This window comes from Chaetura pelagica, unplaced genomic scaffold, assembly GCF_000747805.2.
Source record: "Chaetura pelagica isolate M959 unplaced genomic scaffold, ChaPel_1.0 scaffold174, whole genome shotgun sequence".
Taxonomy (NCBI): Eukaryota; Metazoa; Chordata; class Aves; order Apodiformes; family Apodidae; genus Chaetura; species Chaetura pelagica.
Genome location: NW_009953722.1, coordinates 2,179,555 through 2,195,071, shown reverse-complemented (window position 1 = coordinate 2,195,071; position 15,517 = coordinate 2,179,555). Strand labels below are relative to the sequence as shown.

Sequence of the window (15,517 nt, the reverse complement as noted above, 5' to 3'; positions counted from 1 at the left end):
GCCCGCCTCCCCCCGGTGCCCCTGCCTGCCCTCCCAGTGCCCCTGCCTGCCCCGCACCCTGTGCTCCCCTGGTCCCTGCCTCACAGGTGCCGGTGCAGCGGTGACACCGGCCCCGTGTGCTTGGCAAGTCGTTCTGCGGTAGCTGCTCCGGCGGGCAAAAGTGTTTTCTTGCCGCTGGTGGTGTCAGGCAGGGGGGACTTGCTCTGGAGTGGTCAGCAGAGAAGAAATCGGGCTTATCAGATGTTGTTGTTTTAACTGGTTGAGATAGGTGTTCAGGTAACCTGTTCGTAGAAGGCAGTGCTTGATTTCCTACAAAAACTTTTTTATAGATATCTATTGGATAGGTGTAAATAAAAAATACAGCTGAAGATCTTCTGAATGCCTATTTACAGATGAATTTATGTTACAGAACAGTCAGTTTCTTACTTTTCTTGACAGATCTTTGTTGTCTTGATGTAGGAGTTTACTCATTCTAGTGCTGGATTCTGTTAAAAAGCAAGGGCCACAGATAGCTCAGGTGTTATTTCAAGATGATTTGGTTTTACAGTGTTGTTCTGAAATTGTGAATTAATCCATTATTCTTCCTGTTATATTTTACCCATAGATGGAGAAGCTATAGGGGGCTTGTATCATGGCAACAAATAAGGATGGACTGGGACTGTTTGACGTCTCTTATGGTGGTAAGATGTGCTGCTTTCTGTTTTGCAGGGAACTAGCACAAGCAATCTTGGAAAATAAAATAGAAACCATTTAATTTGAGACAAATACTGATGAGCTTCAACTGGAATTGAATGTCTGTGGCTCAGTATCAGTGTAAGCCAGACTTCATTAGTAAGTTTGGATTTTAAACCTTAACAGTGTACTTTGGATTTCTAATGTTTTGAGATGATGGCTGGAACTGGCCTCTCCCCTGTGCTTTTACAGTGTGTAATTTAACCTTCACTGTATCCTAATGAAGCATGTATTTGGACATATTAGGGGGTTTGTTCCTTTGTTTGCTGTTTTGTAAGAGAAAACATGCAATCATCTGGTATAATATCAACAATGAAGGTACTTCAACCCAGCTCCACAGGTGATTTATCTAACACTTTTGTGAGAGCTGCTATTTTTTCTTTATGATAAAAATCTGTTGCAGAACTGGGAGATTCACAGAGAGAAGATGAGAATTATAAGATTCTTTGGAAAATGTCACGAAGACAGAGGAGATTTAGATTAAAATACTTTTACAGAACCACTTTGTGAGTGAATACATGGCAATGCTAAAGCAAATTATTTGAATTATGATACAGACTGTTACAATGCTTTTTGTTCAGTGAGAAATGTTTCTTTTAACATAAGTGATTTTTATCATACTAATTACTTATTTGTTAATTCAGAGTATTCTAGAAAACAAGTGTCAAATTCAGATCAAGTTGACTCAGTTTACAATTTAAGATTTTATTTGTATTTAAAGCCATATAATTGGTTTGATGCACATGTAGTATTTAGGAATTCATCTCACAAGACTGTTAGCTGGTGACTAAAGACCTTTTCTCCATAGTAGCTTGCTGGATAAAAATCCTCAGTCTTTTACTAGTCAGTGCTACTCCTTTCACTGTGCTCTGCTGATCTAGGACCATAGCTACACATGTTTTTATGGGAAATATGGAGGTTGGAATTGACTACATTTTTACTTTGGCTGCTTTGTTGTGGTTTTTTTTCTTTCTTTTTGGCTTTAGATGGAGCTTCTCCCTTCAAGGAAGGTGATGAGAGCTCAGTGGACATTTATGATGGCTTGGACAATGAATTGACAGTTCCTGGTAGGTTGGTTGTATCCTACTGCTTGGCTTAGAGCATTATAGAGTCTTCTTAGGCTGGTTTGAAGTTAAACAACATTTAGTTTGAAGTTTACATGTAGCTGCTGTGACATATACTTTAGTGAGCTACTTGTTTAAATTCAAGGCACTCATGATAAATAGATTTAATAATTTTCTTCTGTATTGATACAATTAGCTGAATGATTATGAGGTCGTTATAATGTGATACTGGCTATTTTAAGAGGCTTGGACATATAAGGGAGTGCAGAGGAACCTCTGCTATTCTATCTATGTCTTGATATAGGACATTTTACCTTGGAAAAAGTACCCTTTTTTTGGGTTTGGTTGGGTTTTTTTAGTAGTTTCAGAACCAACAGTCACTGATCACTGAATCCCCAGTGAGAGCCTCAAAACACAGTTTCTGTGTGATAACAGTACTTTCAGTCAATCCTATTAACCTTTTGACTTTTTCAATAATTTCACAAGCTAACGTAAATTAATTTCCTCTTTTAACTTCTTTGAAGGTAAAAACAATACAGACCCAGCACGTCTTGCTTTTAGGAATCTTTAGTGTATCCATTTCATTAAATACTGGTTTTAGTATTTTAAAAAAGTTTCAGTATTGACCTTACCACTGTAAGACCACTGAGTCCTTATAGAAGGACTGTACTATACCCTACAGACATAGAACATCTCTACATCTCTTTCTCTCTTGCTATTTTTTATGTGTTACAGCATACAGAAGTATTCTCTAAGTCTGGATTTCACATACTGAGGTGCATGGTTTAGTAAACATAAAAGGTGCAAGTAGGAATAACTTAATGCAGAGGAAATATTTTCTCTAGTCTAGTTCTGAGTGATCTTTTTTATTTTTTTATCAAAAAGAGGTTTGGTGAGATTGTTGCTATATGTAGATGCGCTGTTATTTGCATGTCCTCTTGCATTGTGTTAATTATGTCCTTTGTGTTATGGTACAGTCCAAAGGATTGAAGTGCAGCTTTGATAGCTAACTTCACTTCTTTGTAAGCAAACAAAGCTGTATTTCAGAGGTGTCACAACTCAAGTCCTGTCAGCAATGTCTATTTGGTGAACAATCACGCAGGTTGACTTTGAGGAGAAAGCACCATTATCTAAATAACTCTGGAATTGTGAAACCTCAGGTCACTGCTAAGGTGTAGCCCTTCTTGCTTTGTAAATTAGGAAGACTTAATGTGAGTGAGATCTCCTTTGACTTAAAACAGCTTATGTGCATTTTATGACTGTAATATCTTTGTTGTTAGGTGTCCTGTGTATCTTAATTTTTCTAGTGCAATGTTTTCAGTTGAACTCTTAATACCCTTTGTTACCTTTTATGTCAATGTAAATTGGATCAAGAATTTCCAATTAAACAAGCATAAATGTTGAAATTCAGGATAGGAATTTCTCCAGATAAGATCATATGTGTTCCTCAGTGACACAATGCAACCTGTCTAGAAAAGCATCTTTTTCTTTAAGTTATTTATATTCTTTCTACAGAAAATTCTGCTCCAAATTCTACACCAGCTGAAAACAGCTTAAATTTGTTTGATGAGATATTAATTGAAGAAGGGACTGCAAAGGAAGCATCCTACAACGAGGTGTGTACTGATGTGAAAAAAATAATTCTGGTGGTTTGGGTCTTTTTTTGTTCCAAGTTGTCTTGTGTAAAGTGCAAAAAATGAAGTTAATGCAAAAAATATGCTAATAAACTGTTTGGTCAACAGGTTTATCAGAGTGAATGAATCAGCCTGTGACATGTTCAGTTCTCATTTAATGTCCTTTGCATTCAGTTCATATATAAGCTGTGTTATGGGAAAGTGTACCATAATTTCCTTCTAGTTAAATAGCTGTTCAGATACCAGATACAGAGCTAGTTTTGACATTTCTCCCAATAAATTTGACCAGACTGCAGCCAATATGTCATGGATTAATCTTATGTGTCCTTGAGACAGAAGACTACCATGTAGTAGGCAATTGCTTCTAGCAATTAGTGGAACAGTTGCTCATGTAGCATCACCTGTCCTGGTCCATAAGACACATCTTAACTACGAACTTGAGATTTGGAGTGAAAGGGAAAGACATCCAGAGATACAATTCACTATAGAAGATGCAGGAGCAAAACCTCCAGGAGTGTGGTAAGTGATGAAAAGATCAATTTAAGAGTTTGAAAGCTTTTGACTGTAAAGTATGACAATAGGAAAGTTGTCCATTGTTCTGTGAAAGCTTTGCCACCATCTACTTTTAAAGAAGGGCTCATGCCAAATGTATTTTATTTAATTTTGTGATCTCAACAGGAGCATGTTCTTTGCAGCCTATTTTTGCAGATCAGGTTTGTTAGTAGTAACTTTTTTGTTGTGTTTTTCCTTATCTGTTTTGTATTATATAAAATCTGACAAGTCCCCATTTGTAGGGCACTGAGAACTCCTGCTCCCTGATAATTGTCTTTAATTTCACAATAATATGGCTTCATGTTACTCCCTAGCCTATTACTGTTGGGCAAGCACATGTGTATTTCCTCTTACCTGAGTGTTTGTGATGTTTTAGAGACTTATATACCTATTGGAGCATATTGAAGCTTTTTTGATTTAATATGGCTTTAATATTTTAGTGTTGAAAAAAAACTAGCTTTTTAATACAACTTGTGATGTTAGCTAACTACAAATCTAGAGGAGTAACTTTTCTGTGTATTTAAGTCCACTTCTGTGAATTCTTCTCTCTTTGACAGTTGCAGACAGAGTATGGAAAATGTCAGCAGCAAATTAAAGAGTTGATGAAGAAGTTTAAGGAAATACAGGCACAGGTACTGTAGTTCAAAGGGCAACATGATTGTCATGATTGATGTAAAGCAAACTGAGTATTTCTTTGAGAGATACTTAACTTCTATGCTTTCTAGAATTAATCCATCATGCAGGTGGTTTGTAAAGCACCTCTTTACTTACTTCCTGTAAAGTAAGTGCTGGGAGCTTGTTCTGCCTAGAATAGTTGCTAGGTAGCCTACTGACACAATCAGTAGGTACATTGTCTTGTTTCACAACGTGTGCAGTAAGACTTTAGCTGCTTGAAAACATTTATTATCCCCATGCTGTGCCGTTCTATATAATTAGATTATCTTCGGCAATTCTGCAATTTTCTCTGCTGTGTATCACACGTAAATCCCAAAGGTTCTAGACACTGCAGTGGTGAGCAGCCTCTGCCCTGTAACACTTCTGTATTGTTTTGTGCAAAACTTTTCTGCCTTTCAGGCTTTGCTGAGGACAATTACTAAGAGAAGGGGCTGTCTCTAGGACTGAGTGGTAGGATTCTAGAACATCATAGCTAGGAATGTTAGAATGATAGAGCACCCAAAGTTGGGTTTAATACCTTGAAAGAAATACCATTACCCTCTTTCTCTGGAAAGGCTTTCATTTGACACACAGGAACCAGGAAGACAACAGATCAAGTAAAAAAATTAAGCAAAGGGCTGCATTACCTTTTTTTATTTTTTTAGCTTTGTGGTTACTTGTTTTATGGTATATCTCAGTTTTAATAAATTGTATGCCTAAAACATCTTAATTACTAGGACCACAAATAGGAGCATAAATATGAGTGATGTTTAAAAAAAACAACAGAACACCTCCTTTGAATCTCAATAATTCTGAATTAATTTTTACTTCTCCAAAACAGTTTGTGTGTTCGACTGTCAGTTTGCATATGACAAGACTAATGATTGTCTTCTAATTGATTGATTGATTTCTAATGATTGTCTTGCACTTTTCTTCATTACATGCTCTCTTTTTTTCTATCTATTCAAAATAGAATGTCATTCTGCAGAATGAAAATCTAGCTCTCAAAAAGAATATTTCAGCACTTATCAAAACAGCAAGAGTGGAAATTAACCGTAAGGATGAAGAAATCAGTAATCTCCATCAAAGGTACCACTAAACAGTGGAACTGAAAACAGTGTTTTGTCTGATTCTGCTTATTTTGTGCATATTTTAAGTAAAACTAATAAAGAAAATCATTACTTAGTAAATAATTTTGTGTTTTAGTACTGGTACAGTCAGAGGAAATGGGTATTTACTTGATGAGGTCTTTGGTTTCTAATTAAGAGGGAAGAATCCAGAGTGACTGTTTGCCTGAACTCTTTTTGTTTGTTTTCTTAAATCACCCATTTCTGGTGGGTTATTTAGCATTTCAAAGCCTTACATAGCTCACCTTCAGAACTAGTCTGTTTTATGGTCTCAGATGTGAATTTTAAGGAAGTTTCAGACAGCAAATGAAAATAAATAAAGAGACTATATAATGTTTTCATGGCAAGATACAAAAGCCCTGTTTCTAATGGTGGAGGGTAGCAGTCAGAGTTTTTAGTGATTTCTGTGTGCTACTAATTTATTCCAAGGAGTTAAAATATTGAATTATGCATGGGAGAGTAGCTGAGTGTAAGGTCTCTGAACCACTGGAAACCAGAGCAGGGGTCAGTTGCTTGTCACTTTTGCAATATCATGAGGTCACTTGCTTGTCATTTTTATGATGTCAGCCACATCACTGGTTTGTTTGTGTTTCAGTTTGACCATTTTATATTTTCTTGCACCGAGAAGTTTCATAAAGAAGAAGGTTCCTATGACATACTATATGCATATGATTTTTTAAAAACTAAATACATAAAAAGACCAGGTATATTCTGATGGAGGTCAAGAGATTTTAACTAATTCTTTCAGTTGATTGGCTTTGACATGATAGCTCTCATTTTCACACGTTTGTATCATTCTGGATTTAAAAATAAATATTGTCTGGGTTTGGGTACTCACCCTCATGAGTTCAAAACTCCATTTCAATACCTTCATATGGTGATGAAAATTTATGAACAAGGTATTTGTTCTACGTGTTTTGGAGGTATCCATCATGGAAAATTATGGGGAAAGTGGCACTTTGAGGTCTTCTTAAAGTATGTCCTGTCTGCTGCATGGTCTGTAATGAATTGGCTCATCTTAAGCATTCTATGTGTCTCTAAAGACCACTTCAAAGATAGTACCTTTGAGGGCAATTGTTACTGCTTACCTAAAAAAAAAAGAAAAAGAAACAAAAAAAGCCCCAAACTGAAAACCAGCATTTGCATATAATTACATTAATCACACATGTATGCAGATTTAGTAGCCAGCCTAAGGCATGGTGAAAACCTGTCAGTAGCTTTCAAAGTTAAACAGAAATACAGAAAAGGGTTTTGGATGACAACAGCTGCAGCATTGTTAGTTCAATATTCAGTTCACATCACAGAGTCACATTTTTGGAGCAGAGCCATTTGCATAAGCTGATCGTTACATATTTAAATTTACTGGATCAGCCAATCAGTGTTCAATTTTATAAAGCAAAACCAACCCCATTTTGTACAGGCAATAAATATGTAATTATTTTGCACTTGAACCAATTCCTTACAACAAATGTACAATTTAGGCCAAAACTAAATGTCTGTTCAGCAGTCACTTCATCCTTGACTCTGAAAAGCAGCCGTGCATCTGGTGATTTGCTGCCATCGTTTATTGGTGTGACTTTTACTTGTTTCTTTTTTGCATGGATTACACACATTCATTCATTTTAGATAGGGGAGAATATGTAAGAAGGTTGCCATTGTCTTTAATCCCATCATTTTAATGAAATGGTTTGTTGAATATGGCAGAAAATGTCTGTCTGGAGTTGGTTGGTTGGTTGGTTTGGTTTTTGTCCAGTGAGGTAACTTTTGAGTTCCATCAGTAATGAGTAAGACTTTGGGCCGCACAGTCTACATGTGCCCTTTTTAATTTGATCTTTTTATTATTATGACCTTGTAGCAGTAGCATGTGGCCTTGATGAGCTTGATTATTTTAATTTACTACTTGTTTTCTATAGCTTGCAGCAAGTTCCAAACGTGGTTGCTTATTTGTTTATTGGGTAGCGTAAGCATAGGCACAGAATACCTATTCTTGTGGTTGCCATTTTACCAAATAGTAAACTATTGCATTTCTCTTATTTTAGATCACTAATATTTTTTTTCTCTAGGAGAAGCCTCTATTTCTGGACATGTAAATATGAATTTTAATTACTAAATCGGTTAATTAGACCAAATACATTGTTTTTCCACAGATGCTTTTTACTTAGATGAATTTTTTTTGGAAAATATGTATACAAATGATATTATTTCACTGTATGCTAATGGAAATTATTAAATGTCTGTTTTTCCCACTTTTTTTTCAACTTTAATCTGAAAGTATGAAACCTTTTTAGAGGGATGTGGTTGCAAAAAATTATGTTTAAAATAAACTGCAAAAGAACTAATGTAACTCTTTTAAATTTTTATAAACAGGCTATCAGAATTTCCCAGTCATCGAAGTAGCTTCACCAGAACTTACCTTCCAGGATCAACTAATGGAAGGTGCTCTGAGATGTGTAAGACAAAAGATTCCAATTTCAGATCTTCTGATTCAGGTGACAGTATAAAGATGGAGCACAGAATGAAAAATGAGTGTTCAAAAGATACATACCACAGTCACTCATCTCACTGTACGGACAGTGGGAAGTCTAGCTCTGAAAAAAGAAACACTCCAAATTTACCCACATGCCCTCCTGAAGAGCTCTGCAATGGTGGTCCTCAAACATGTCTACCCAACTATGACCACAGTTCCAACAAGGACAACAGAAAGGAAAGAAAAGAAATTAAAAGTAATGAACAATATAGTAGGGGAAATGACAACAAGTACAAAAGAGAAGTACATCAGAGCACTGGAAACAATGTAACTACCTGTAGCAACCGTGATGGTGAAGAGGGGAATTCAGATCCTCAGCAAAAGCTGAAAACCCCTTCAGAGAAAGCTAGTAAAAAGGAGCTGCAAGAAAAAAGTCAGAGCATAAGACACAAATGCAGTCCAAGTGCAGAAAGAAGAGCAGAAAGGAGTGTTTCTTCCTGGGAGAAACAAACTGCTGGTAAAGACAGATTTCAGACAAAGGGCGAATTGTATGCTGATGAGAGGTCCCAAAATGTATTAAAAAAAGATGATAAAATGCATGATAAAGATGAAAAAAATGCAGGCCAAAAAAATAAAGCAAATGAAAAGCTACAAGAGCAACCGAGGAGGTCTGGTAGAAGGAGTAGTCCACACTCAAAGAATGAACATTCAAAGAGTCTTCACGAATCACGTGAATGTCGTTTGGAAGAGTCTAGAAAAGGAAAAGACATCAACTGCAAGAGGGACAGGGGAACAAATGATCATACTTCTCGAGAAGGAAGGACTTCACCTTCTAATTCCAGCAGCAGAGAGCATAAATATGCACGCTTGAAGGAAAATAGTAGTAGGTATGAGTGGGAAACAGCACATTCCAAATCAGAAAGACACAGAACAGAAGAGAAAAGGAAAAGAGAGAATCAGGATGACAATAAACATTTTAGAAATGAAAGAAAAGTTGCAAAAGAGATTTCTCACCAATCTGCAAAAGAATCCAAGAGAGATAAGGATGTTACAAAAAGTGAGAAAAAGAAGTTCAGAGCAGCAGATGGGTTGAAAGTTCCCAAAACTAAAGACGATCACGTTGGGACAAAAAGCAAAGACTTAAAACTTAGCTTTATGGAAAAGCTAAATTTAACTCTTTCTCCTGCTAAGAAACAATGTCCAACAGATAGACTTATAACACCTTCCCAGAAGGCCACTGATGAGGGAAGTACAGAGCTTACACTGCAGGCAGAACTGTTAGATTCTGCCCAGCCTGTTAACTGTGGTCTCACAGAGCAAACTAGTTCAATGCTGCAAGTTCTGGACAGTGCAGCTCAAAGCAGCATGGCACCAGCACTGCCCATTTCAGCCAGTTGTGAAAATGAAGCCTTGAAAGTAGCAGCAGCAGATCCAGCAGAGCCTGAAGCATTGTCAGCAGTGACAACTGATGAACTGAGCTCAGAAACTTCACCAGAGGCAGACGTGAGCCAGGTACAGCTCCAGGCCTCACCAGAAGCAGCAGAGATACTGGTTCCTGATGAGGTGCAGGCTGAGACATTGTCTGAAACATTGTCAGAAGCAGCAGAGAGTGGTGATCTGGTTGAATCGGAAGTCTCAGCAACAGCAGTGGCAGAGACAGATCCAGGTCTCCCAGAATCTTTGCCTCTGGAGGTGACAGGGAGTGTGCCAGAGTGTGAAAACTTGCTGGCGACAGTGGGTGTGACACAGGATGTACCAGCAGCAGAAGTGGCACAATCTGAACCTGTCAGTGAAAGTAAGGGAGCCATTCCAGAGTCAGCAGAAGACAAGAAAGAGGAAGATAAAGTGTGGCCAGCTGCTGATACAGGAAACTCAGCAGACCAGCGTGATTCTCAAAACCTTGTCTCAGATGACTCGGAAGCCAAAAGTTCTGGTGCCCTGGAGTCCTGTGATGTTGCAGATTATGTTAGTGAAAAAAAACCAGACTGTTTAATGGAAGTGGTGAAGGACAGTGGTCACTTGGCTTCAGAAAATGTTGCATTTCCTGTGGAGGAAAAGAATAACTGCAAAATTAATATGAGTACATCTCAGTCACTTGACAAAACTATGTTAACTGAGAAGTATGAACCATTAGTTGACCAGAATGCTTGTGATCTGGAGCCAGACCTAACTGAAATCAGTACTACGTCATCTCTTAGTGGTGAGATGTGTCCAAGAACTAAAGAGAGAGAAACTAACCAAGTTACTGTTGATGATGACAGCTCAATACTGAGCATTGATCTCAATCACTTGAGGCACATTCCCAAGGCGATCAGTCCACTGAACAGTCCAATGCGCCCTTTGGCTAAAGCACTTAAGATGGAAGGTCCCTGCAAAGGTCTTGTGAAGAGTTATAATAAAGGTATTTGCATATGTATATGCTACTTTATTTTATAGACATAGAATATCCATTCATGGAACGCAGGAATTACATCTTTTAACTGCTTTCTCAAAAATATAAACTGTTTCCTCTTAAGCTGTGCAAGTTTCAGTGGTCGTTCTTGTTTCTAGTGCAGCCAAGACTGCAGTCAGTTGTAGTGCTGTAGAAACTGGGAGCTTGTCACTACTGACAGCTGAGTGGTTGAGTTATGCACTAAGTTATTAAAAAAATACATATAGGTTTCTTAATTGCAGTTAGGTCTGAGTAGATCTCATTAGATTTGTCTCTGAAACTGTAGAGGCAAAAGTTACTTAGAATTATATTCTTCCAAGTATTTATTTGTGAGGAAGCTGGAGAGGACCTGAGACTTAATTTCTGGGAATGGCAGGTGAGAGAAGGCTGTGCTTTCCACCTGAATTAATTTCAGTGTGAATTTTTATATATATTTTCTAATTGTGAGTCAGTCAGTGGGGGAAAACATGGAACAAATAGAACATTAGGATTAATCATTAGTGATGTAAGAGCTAACTCCTAAATGAGATGACAGGGAAATAAAATACAGTGACAACACTCGCAGGAAGAGAAAACAGGTGACCCAAAGGTTGCATCTTGTGTGAATTTAACATTTCCTGTAATGTACTGCTGAAACTAATAAAAAGTTCTCCTGGATGTTTATAGGTTGCCTACTAGAAGAGAATGGTAGAGGGACATTTAAATAATTTTTCTTACATTCAGGAGCATAATCCTTAGATCTTTTTGCTAATCTTGGTGTGGTTTACTCTGGAATTCTGTCCCTTGTGCTTGAGATAGCTACTCTCAAGTGTTAATTCCTTTAGCAGTTTATATTTCATTCCTACAGTAGTTTATATTCTGTGAAATACCTGGCAGAACAGGAGAGCTCTGGAATCCAAGTAGATGAACATCATATAAAAGTATTTTTCTAATTTTGCAGTGTTTTCCTGAGTTAGAGGAATCCATCCTGTCCAGAACTTGCTACTAAATGGCAGAGCAGTGATTTTTAGCTCTGAAGTTAGATGCCTCGTTGTCTTTGAGTTCTGACTAATGATAATGCATGTCAAATGTTCTGCATCTGTTAAGTTAGCAGGAGGCTGTGGCTTCTCTGGACCTTGACATGAAGTACTCAGTGTTCTGCAGGACAGGGATACATATATAAATGCTGTATTTGACCACTTTCCTGAAATGATTAGTTTGAGAAGGTATTGATCCTTGTAAAACTGAAATGGAGACAGTGATGGAATGTGGGTTTGCTTTTGCAGAATCTGTATAAAGTAAACATTTTTATATGTTGCTTTAAAATGCTAGTAATAATCGTGTTCATTTTTTATGGAGGTCAATTTAGATATGATCTTTTATGAGATTAAATGTTTGTTAGAGGTCATTAAGCAGCCTAATCTATATGTGATTGAACAAAAGAGTGTTTTATTAACTAGAGTGCCCAGCAAGCCTAAAATTAACTGCAAATCTCGTTAATCAATACATATGCACTTCAGTGGGATTTCTGTATGATGGAAATGAGCTTGCCTTTTCATTGTCTGTAACATGCTGCTTTGTGATTGCTTCTTATTCTCAACAAATAGCATCTGGTTTGGGTTTTAAATAATTATTAAATACATACTTAATGGTATCTCAAAATAGAAAATATCTATTAAATCTATTTGTGAAACAGTGAGACATTTGGAAGAAGTGTAGCCCTTTTTTTCACATATCTCATTCCTCTTCCCTGTCATTCAGGAATATGAAATGGAGACTTTCTCCAAAATTTCTAAGAAAAAACTTTGTGCTTGCACTTAGTTACAGTGCTGGTATGATCTTAAATGCATCAAAAGCCAAAATAGGTAGTTTTTGTTTACTAAGTCAGTTTATTGGAAGACTTTGAGAACTTCTTTATCAGTCCTGAAAAAGATAGTTGAATACAAATATTTTGGTTTTGTTGTGAAACCGTTGAAAGAAAAGCCACCTGTTGTACCTAAGTGTTAGTCCACAATGATGCTTTAAGGCCTGGAGCACCTCTGCTGTGAAGACAGGCTGAGAGAGTTGGGGCTGTTCTGCCTGGAGAAGAGAAGGCCCAGGAAGACCTCATAGCAGCCTTCCAGTATCTGAAGGGGCTACAGGAAAGCTGGGGAGGGGCTTTTCATCAGAGAAGACAGTGATAGGACAAGGGGTAACGGTTTTAAACTGAAAGAGGGTAGATTTAGGTTAGACATCAGGAACAAATTCTTCACCATGAGGGTAGTAAGGTGCTGTAATATGTTGCCCAGGGATGTTGTTGATGCCCCATCCCTGGAGGTGTTTAAGGCCAGATTGGATGAGGTTTGTGCAGCCTGGTCTAGTGTGAAGTGTCCCTGCTCATAGCAGGGAGGTTGGAGCTTGATGATCTTTAAGGTACCTTCCAACCTTGACCATTCTATGATCCTATGCTAAAGTTAAAATACAGCTTGTGCAGTGTTCAGAAAACTTGTTAAAGAAATTCAATAGTGATGGAAACTGCTTTATTTTTCTGGTTTCAATTGATATATTTGTGAGATAGATCATGGTTTTGGTGAAATGTTGAGGTGTTCTTTGCCCTTAAACTAGCAGCTGCTGAAGCAAACTTGTTATAACTCTCTAACTTGTTATAACTCTCTAACTTGTTATAACTCTGACTTCCCACATTGTCGTTAGTAGATTCAAACAAACAGTTTTGAAGGGTCAGTTTACAGAAGTGTCTTTCAGGTTTTTCTGAAAATGTCTACAGTGTCTTTCAGGTTGTTCTGAAAATGTCTGTTTATAATTGTATTCTTTATGATAATTAGAAAACTGTTTTCTTTTTATAGATTTAAATCCTGAAAGTACAGTTGTCGTCTGTCCCTCAAAGAGTTTGTCAAAGGAAGTAAACAAAGAAAATCAAAATCCAGTTAGCATGTCTGATGAACGCTTAGAGATGGAGTCCCAGCTGAGTATCTCTTCAGATGAAATAGAAGAAGGAGAAATCATAAGTAGTGATGAAGAAAAATCTAAGCCAGAAAGAGGGTCTGAAAGTACAAAAATGTCAGGACCAAAAACTTCTCCTGAGACACGGAATTTGATCCGTAGTCCGCAGAATCAGAAGAGCAAAACCGTGCATTGCAAGGAGGATAATGGAAAATTTGTTTCTGTGAAAGTAAGTACACAGAAGAACAGAGAGAGGCATAAAAATCAGACTTTGAGATCATCTAAGGATATGAAGAAAAATAAAACTGTGAGCATTGCTAGTCTTGAAAAAATAGTTCATGTTATTGTGGAACCTTCAAATGTACAAGAAGTCATGCAGATGCTAAGAGCTATACGAAAACAGATGAGGAAAAATTACATGAAGTTCAAGGTACACTTCCCAGTTCAGCATTTTCACAGAATTATAGAATCTGGTATCAAAAATTTTACATCGTTAATAAAATACTTGAATTTTTCCAAGATGTCTACATTAGATGAGACATTAAAATTGAGTATCTGTGATATTATAGAGTCCAAACTTAAGCAAGTTAAAAAGAATGCAATAGTGGACCGTCTGTTTGAGCAACAAGTGTCTGATATGAAAAAACAGTTATGGAAATTTGTAGATGAACAGCTTGATTACTTGTTTGAGAAGATAAGGAGAATGATAATAAAACTGTGTGATGTGGGAAGTATGGGAAATGATAGGGACGAAGGGAAGTTTAAAAGAGCAGGAAAGCAAAAACACAAGATCAGTCATAAAAATGATTTGCAAAGATCTAGAAAAAAGTCCCTGAAAGCCACATCTCAAAAGCCTGAAGAATATATCCTTTCAAAGCAAGTTGTGGATTATCAACGACATAAGGGTCACCATGAGAAAAATAAAACAGATGCACCAAAACCTGCCTTGACAAAATGTCTTAACTCCATTGATAACACAAGAAATTCCCAAACCAAAGTTCACCTCTCCAAAAAGAATAATTTGCAAGGCACTATCACTCCATTGAAGGGTGTAAAATATGAAAAGGAAGGATTCCAGCTGTCCAGGGAAGCTAACAAGTCTGATTTCAGTTATGACCTTCTCACAGAACAGCAAGCATCCAGTCTTACCTTTAATCTTGTAAGTGATGCTCAAATGGGTGAGATTTTCAAAAGCTTGTTGCAAGGTTCTGATCTCTTGGAAAAAAATGGTGGCAATATTGACAGAAATGAGTGGGAATTTAGGACTCCAGAAAAACAGTTTTTAGACAGTCATAAAAACAGAAGCCATGCTGCTGAACTGATGCAAGAGATTGCTGCAAAAGAGGCTTGTGTTGAACCTCGAGCAGTAGAAGACATGAACTGGCCACTTGTTTCACCTGTAAGAGCTCCCTCTTTAGCATCTCGGCTTCAGATGTCTGTTGATCCAGATGTGCTAGATGAAAGCTGTATGTTTGATGTTCCTACAAATGCAGCTTCAGGCAAAGAAGATGAAAGCAGTTTACAAAAGACTAAATCTTCTGTGTCTTCTATCCTCCTTGAAGATTTGGCTGTTTCCTTAACTATTCCATCACCTTTGAAATCCGATGCTCACCTCAGCTTTCTAAAACCTGAGAATAATTCTAGCTCAGCTCCTGAGGGCGTTCTCAGCGCACATTACAGTGAAGATGCACTTCTGGAAGAGGAGGATGCCACTGAGCAAGACATTCACTTGGCTTTAGAATCTGATAACTCAAGCAGCAAATCAAGTTGTTCTTCATCATGGACAAGTCGGCCTGTTGTTCCTGGTTTTCAGTGTCGCCCCAGCCTACCAATGCAAGCAGTAATCATGGAGAAATCCAATGATCATTTTATTGTAAAGATTAGGCGTGCAGTGCCATCTACCTCACCAGCATCTGATCAGGTGGCTTCAGGGAAAG

General features: G+C 37.5%; 1 protein-coding gene across 1 annotated transcript in view; it reads left to right on the top strand.

Annotated features, from left to right (window-relative positions):
• Window positions 1-604: 604 nt before the first annotated feature.
• The window catches only part of CASP8AP2 (caspase 8 associated protein 2), an 18,804-nt gene continuing 3,891 nt past the window's right edge, over window positions 605-15,517 (top strand). The window contains 7 exon segments of the mRNA XM_010000497.1: window positions 605-680; window positions 1,719-1,799; window positions 3,312-3,412; window positions 4,540-4,614; window positions 5,610-5,725; window positions 8,131-10,631; window positions 13,484-15,517. The exon segment at window positions 13,484-15,517 is cut by the window's right edge and continues 8 nt beyond it. Of these exon segments, the coding sequence (XP_009998799.1) occupies window positions 632-680; window positions 1,719-1,799; window positions 3,312-3,412; window positions 4,540-4,614; window positions 5,610-5,725; window positions 8,131-10,631; window positions 13,484-15,517 (4,957 nt within the window). The 5' untranslated portion in view covers window positions 605-631.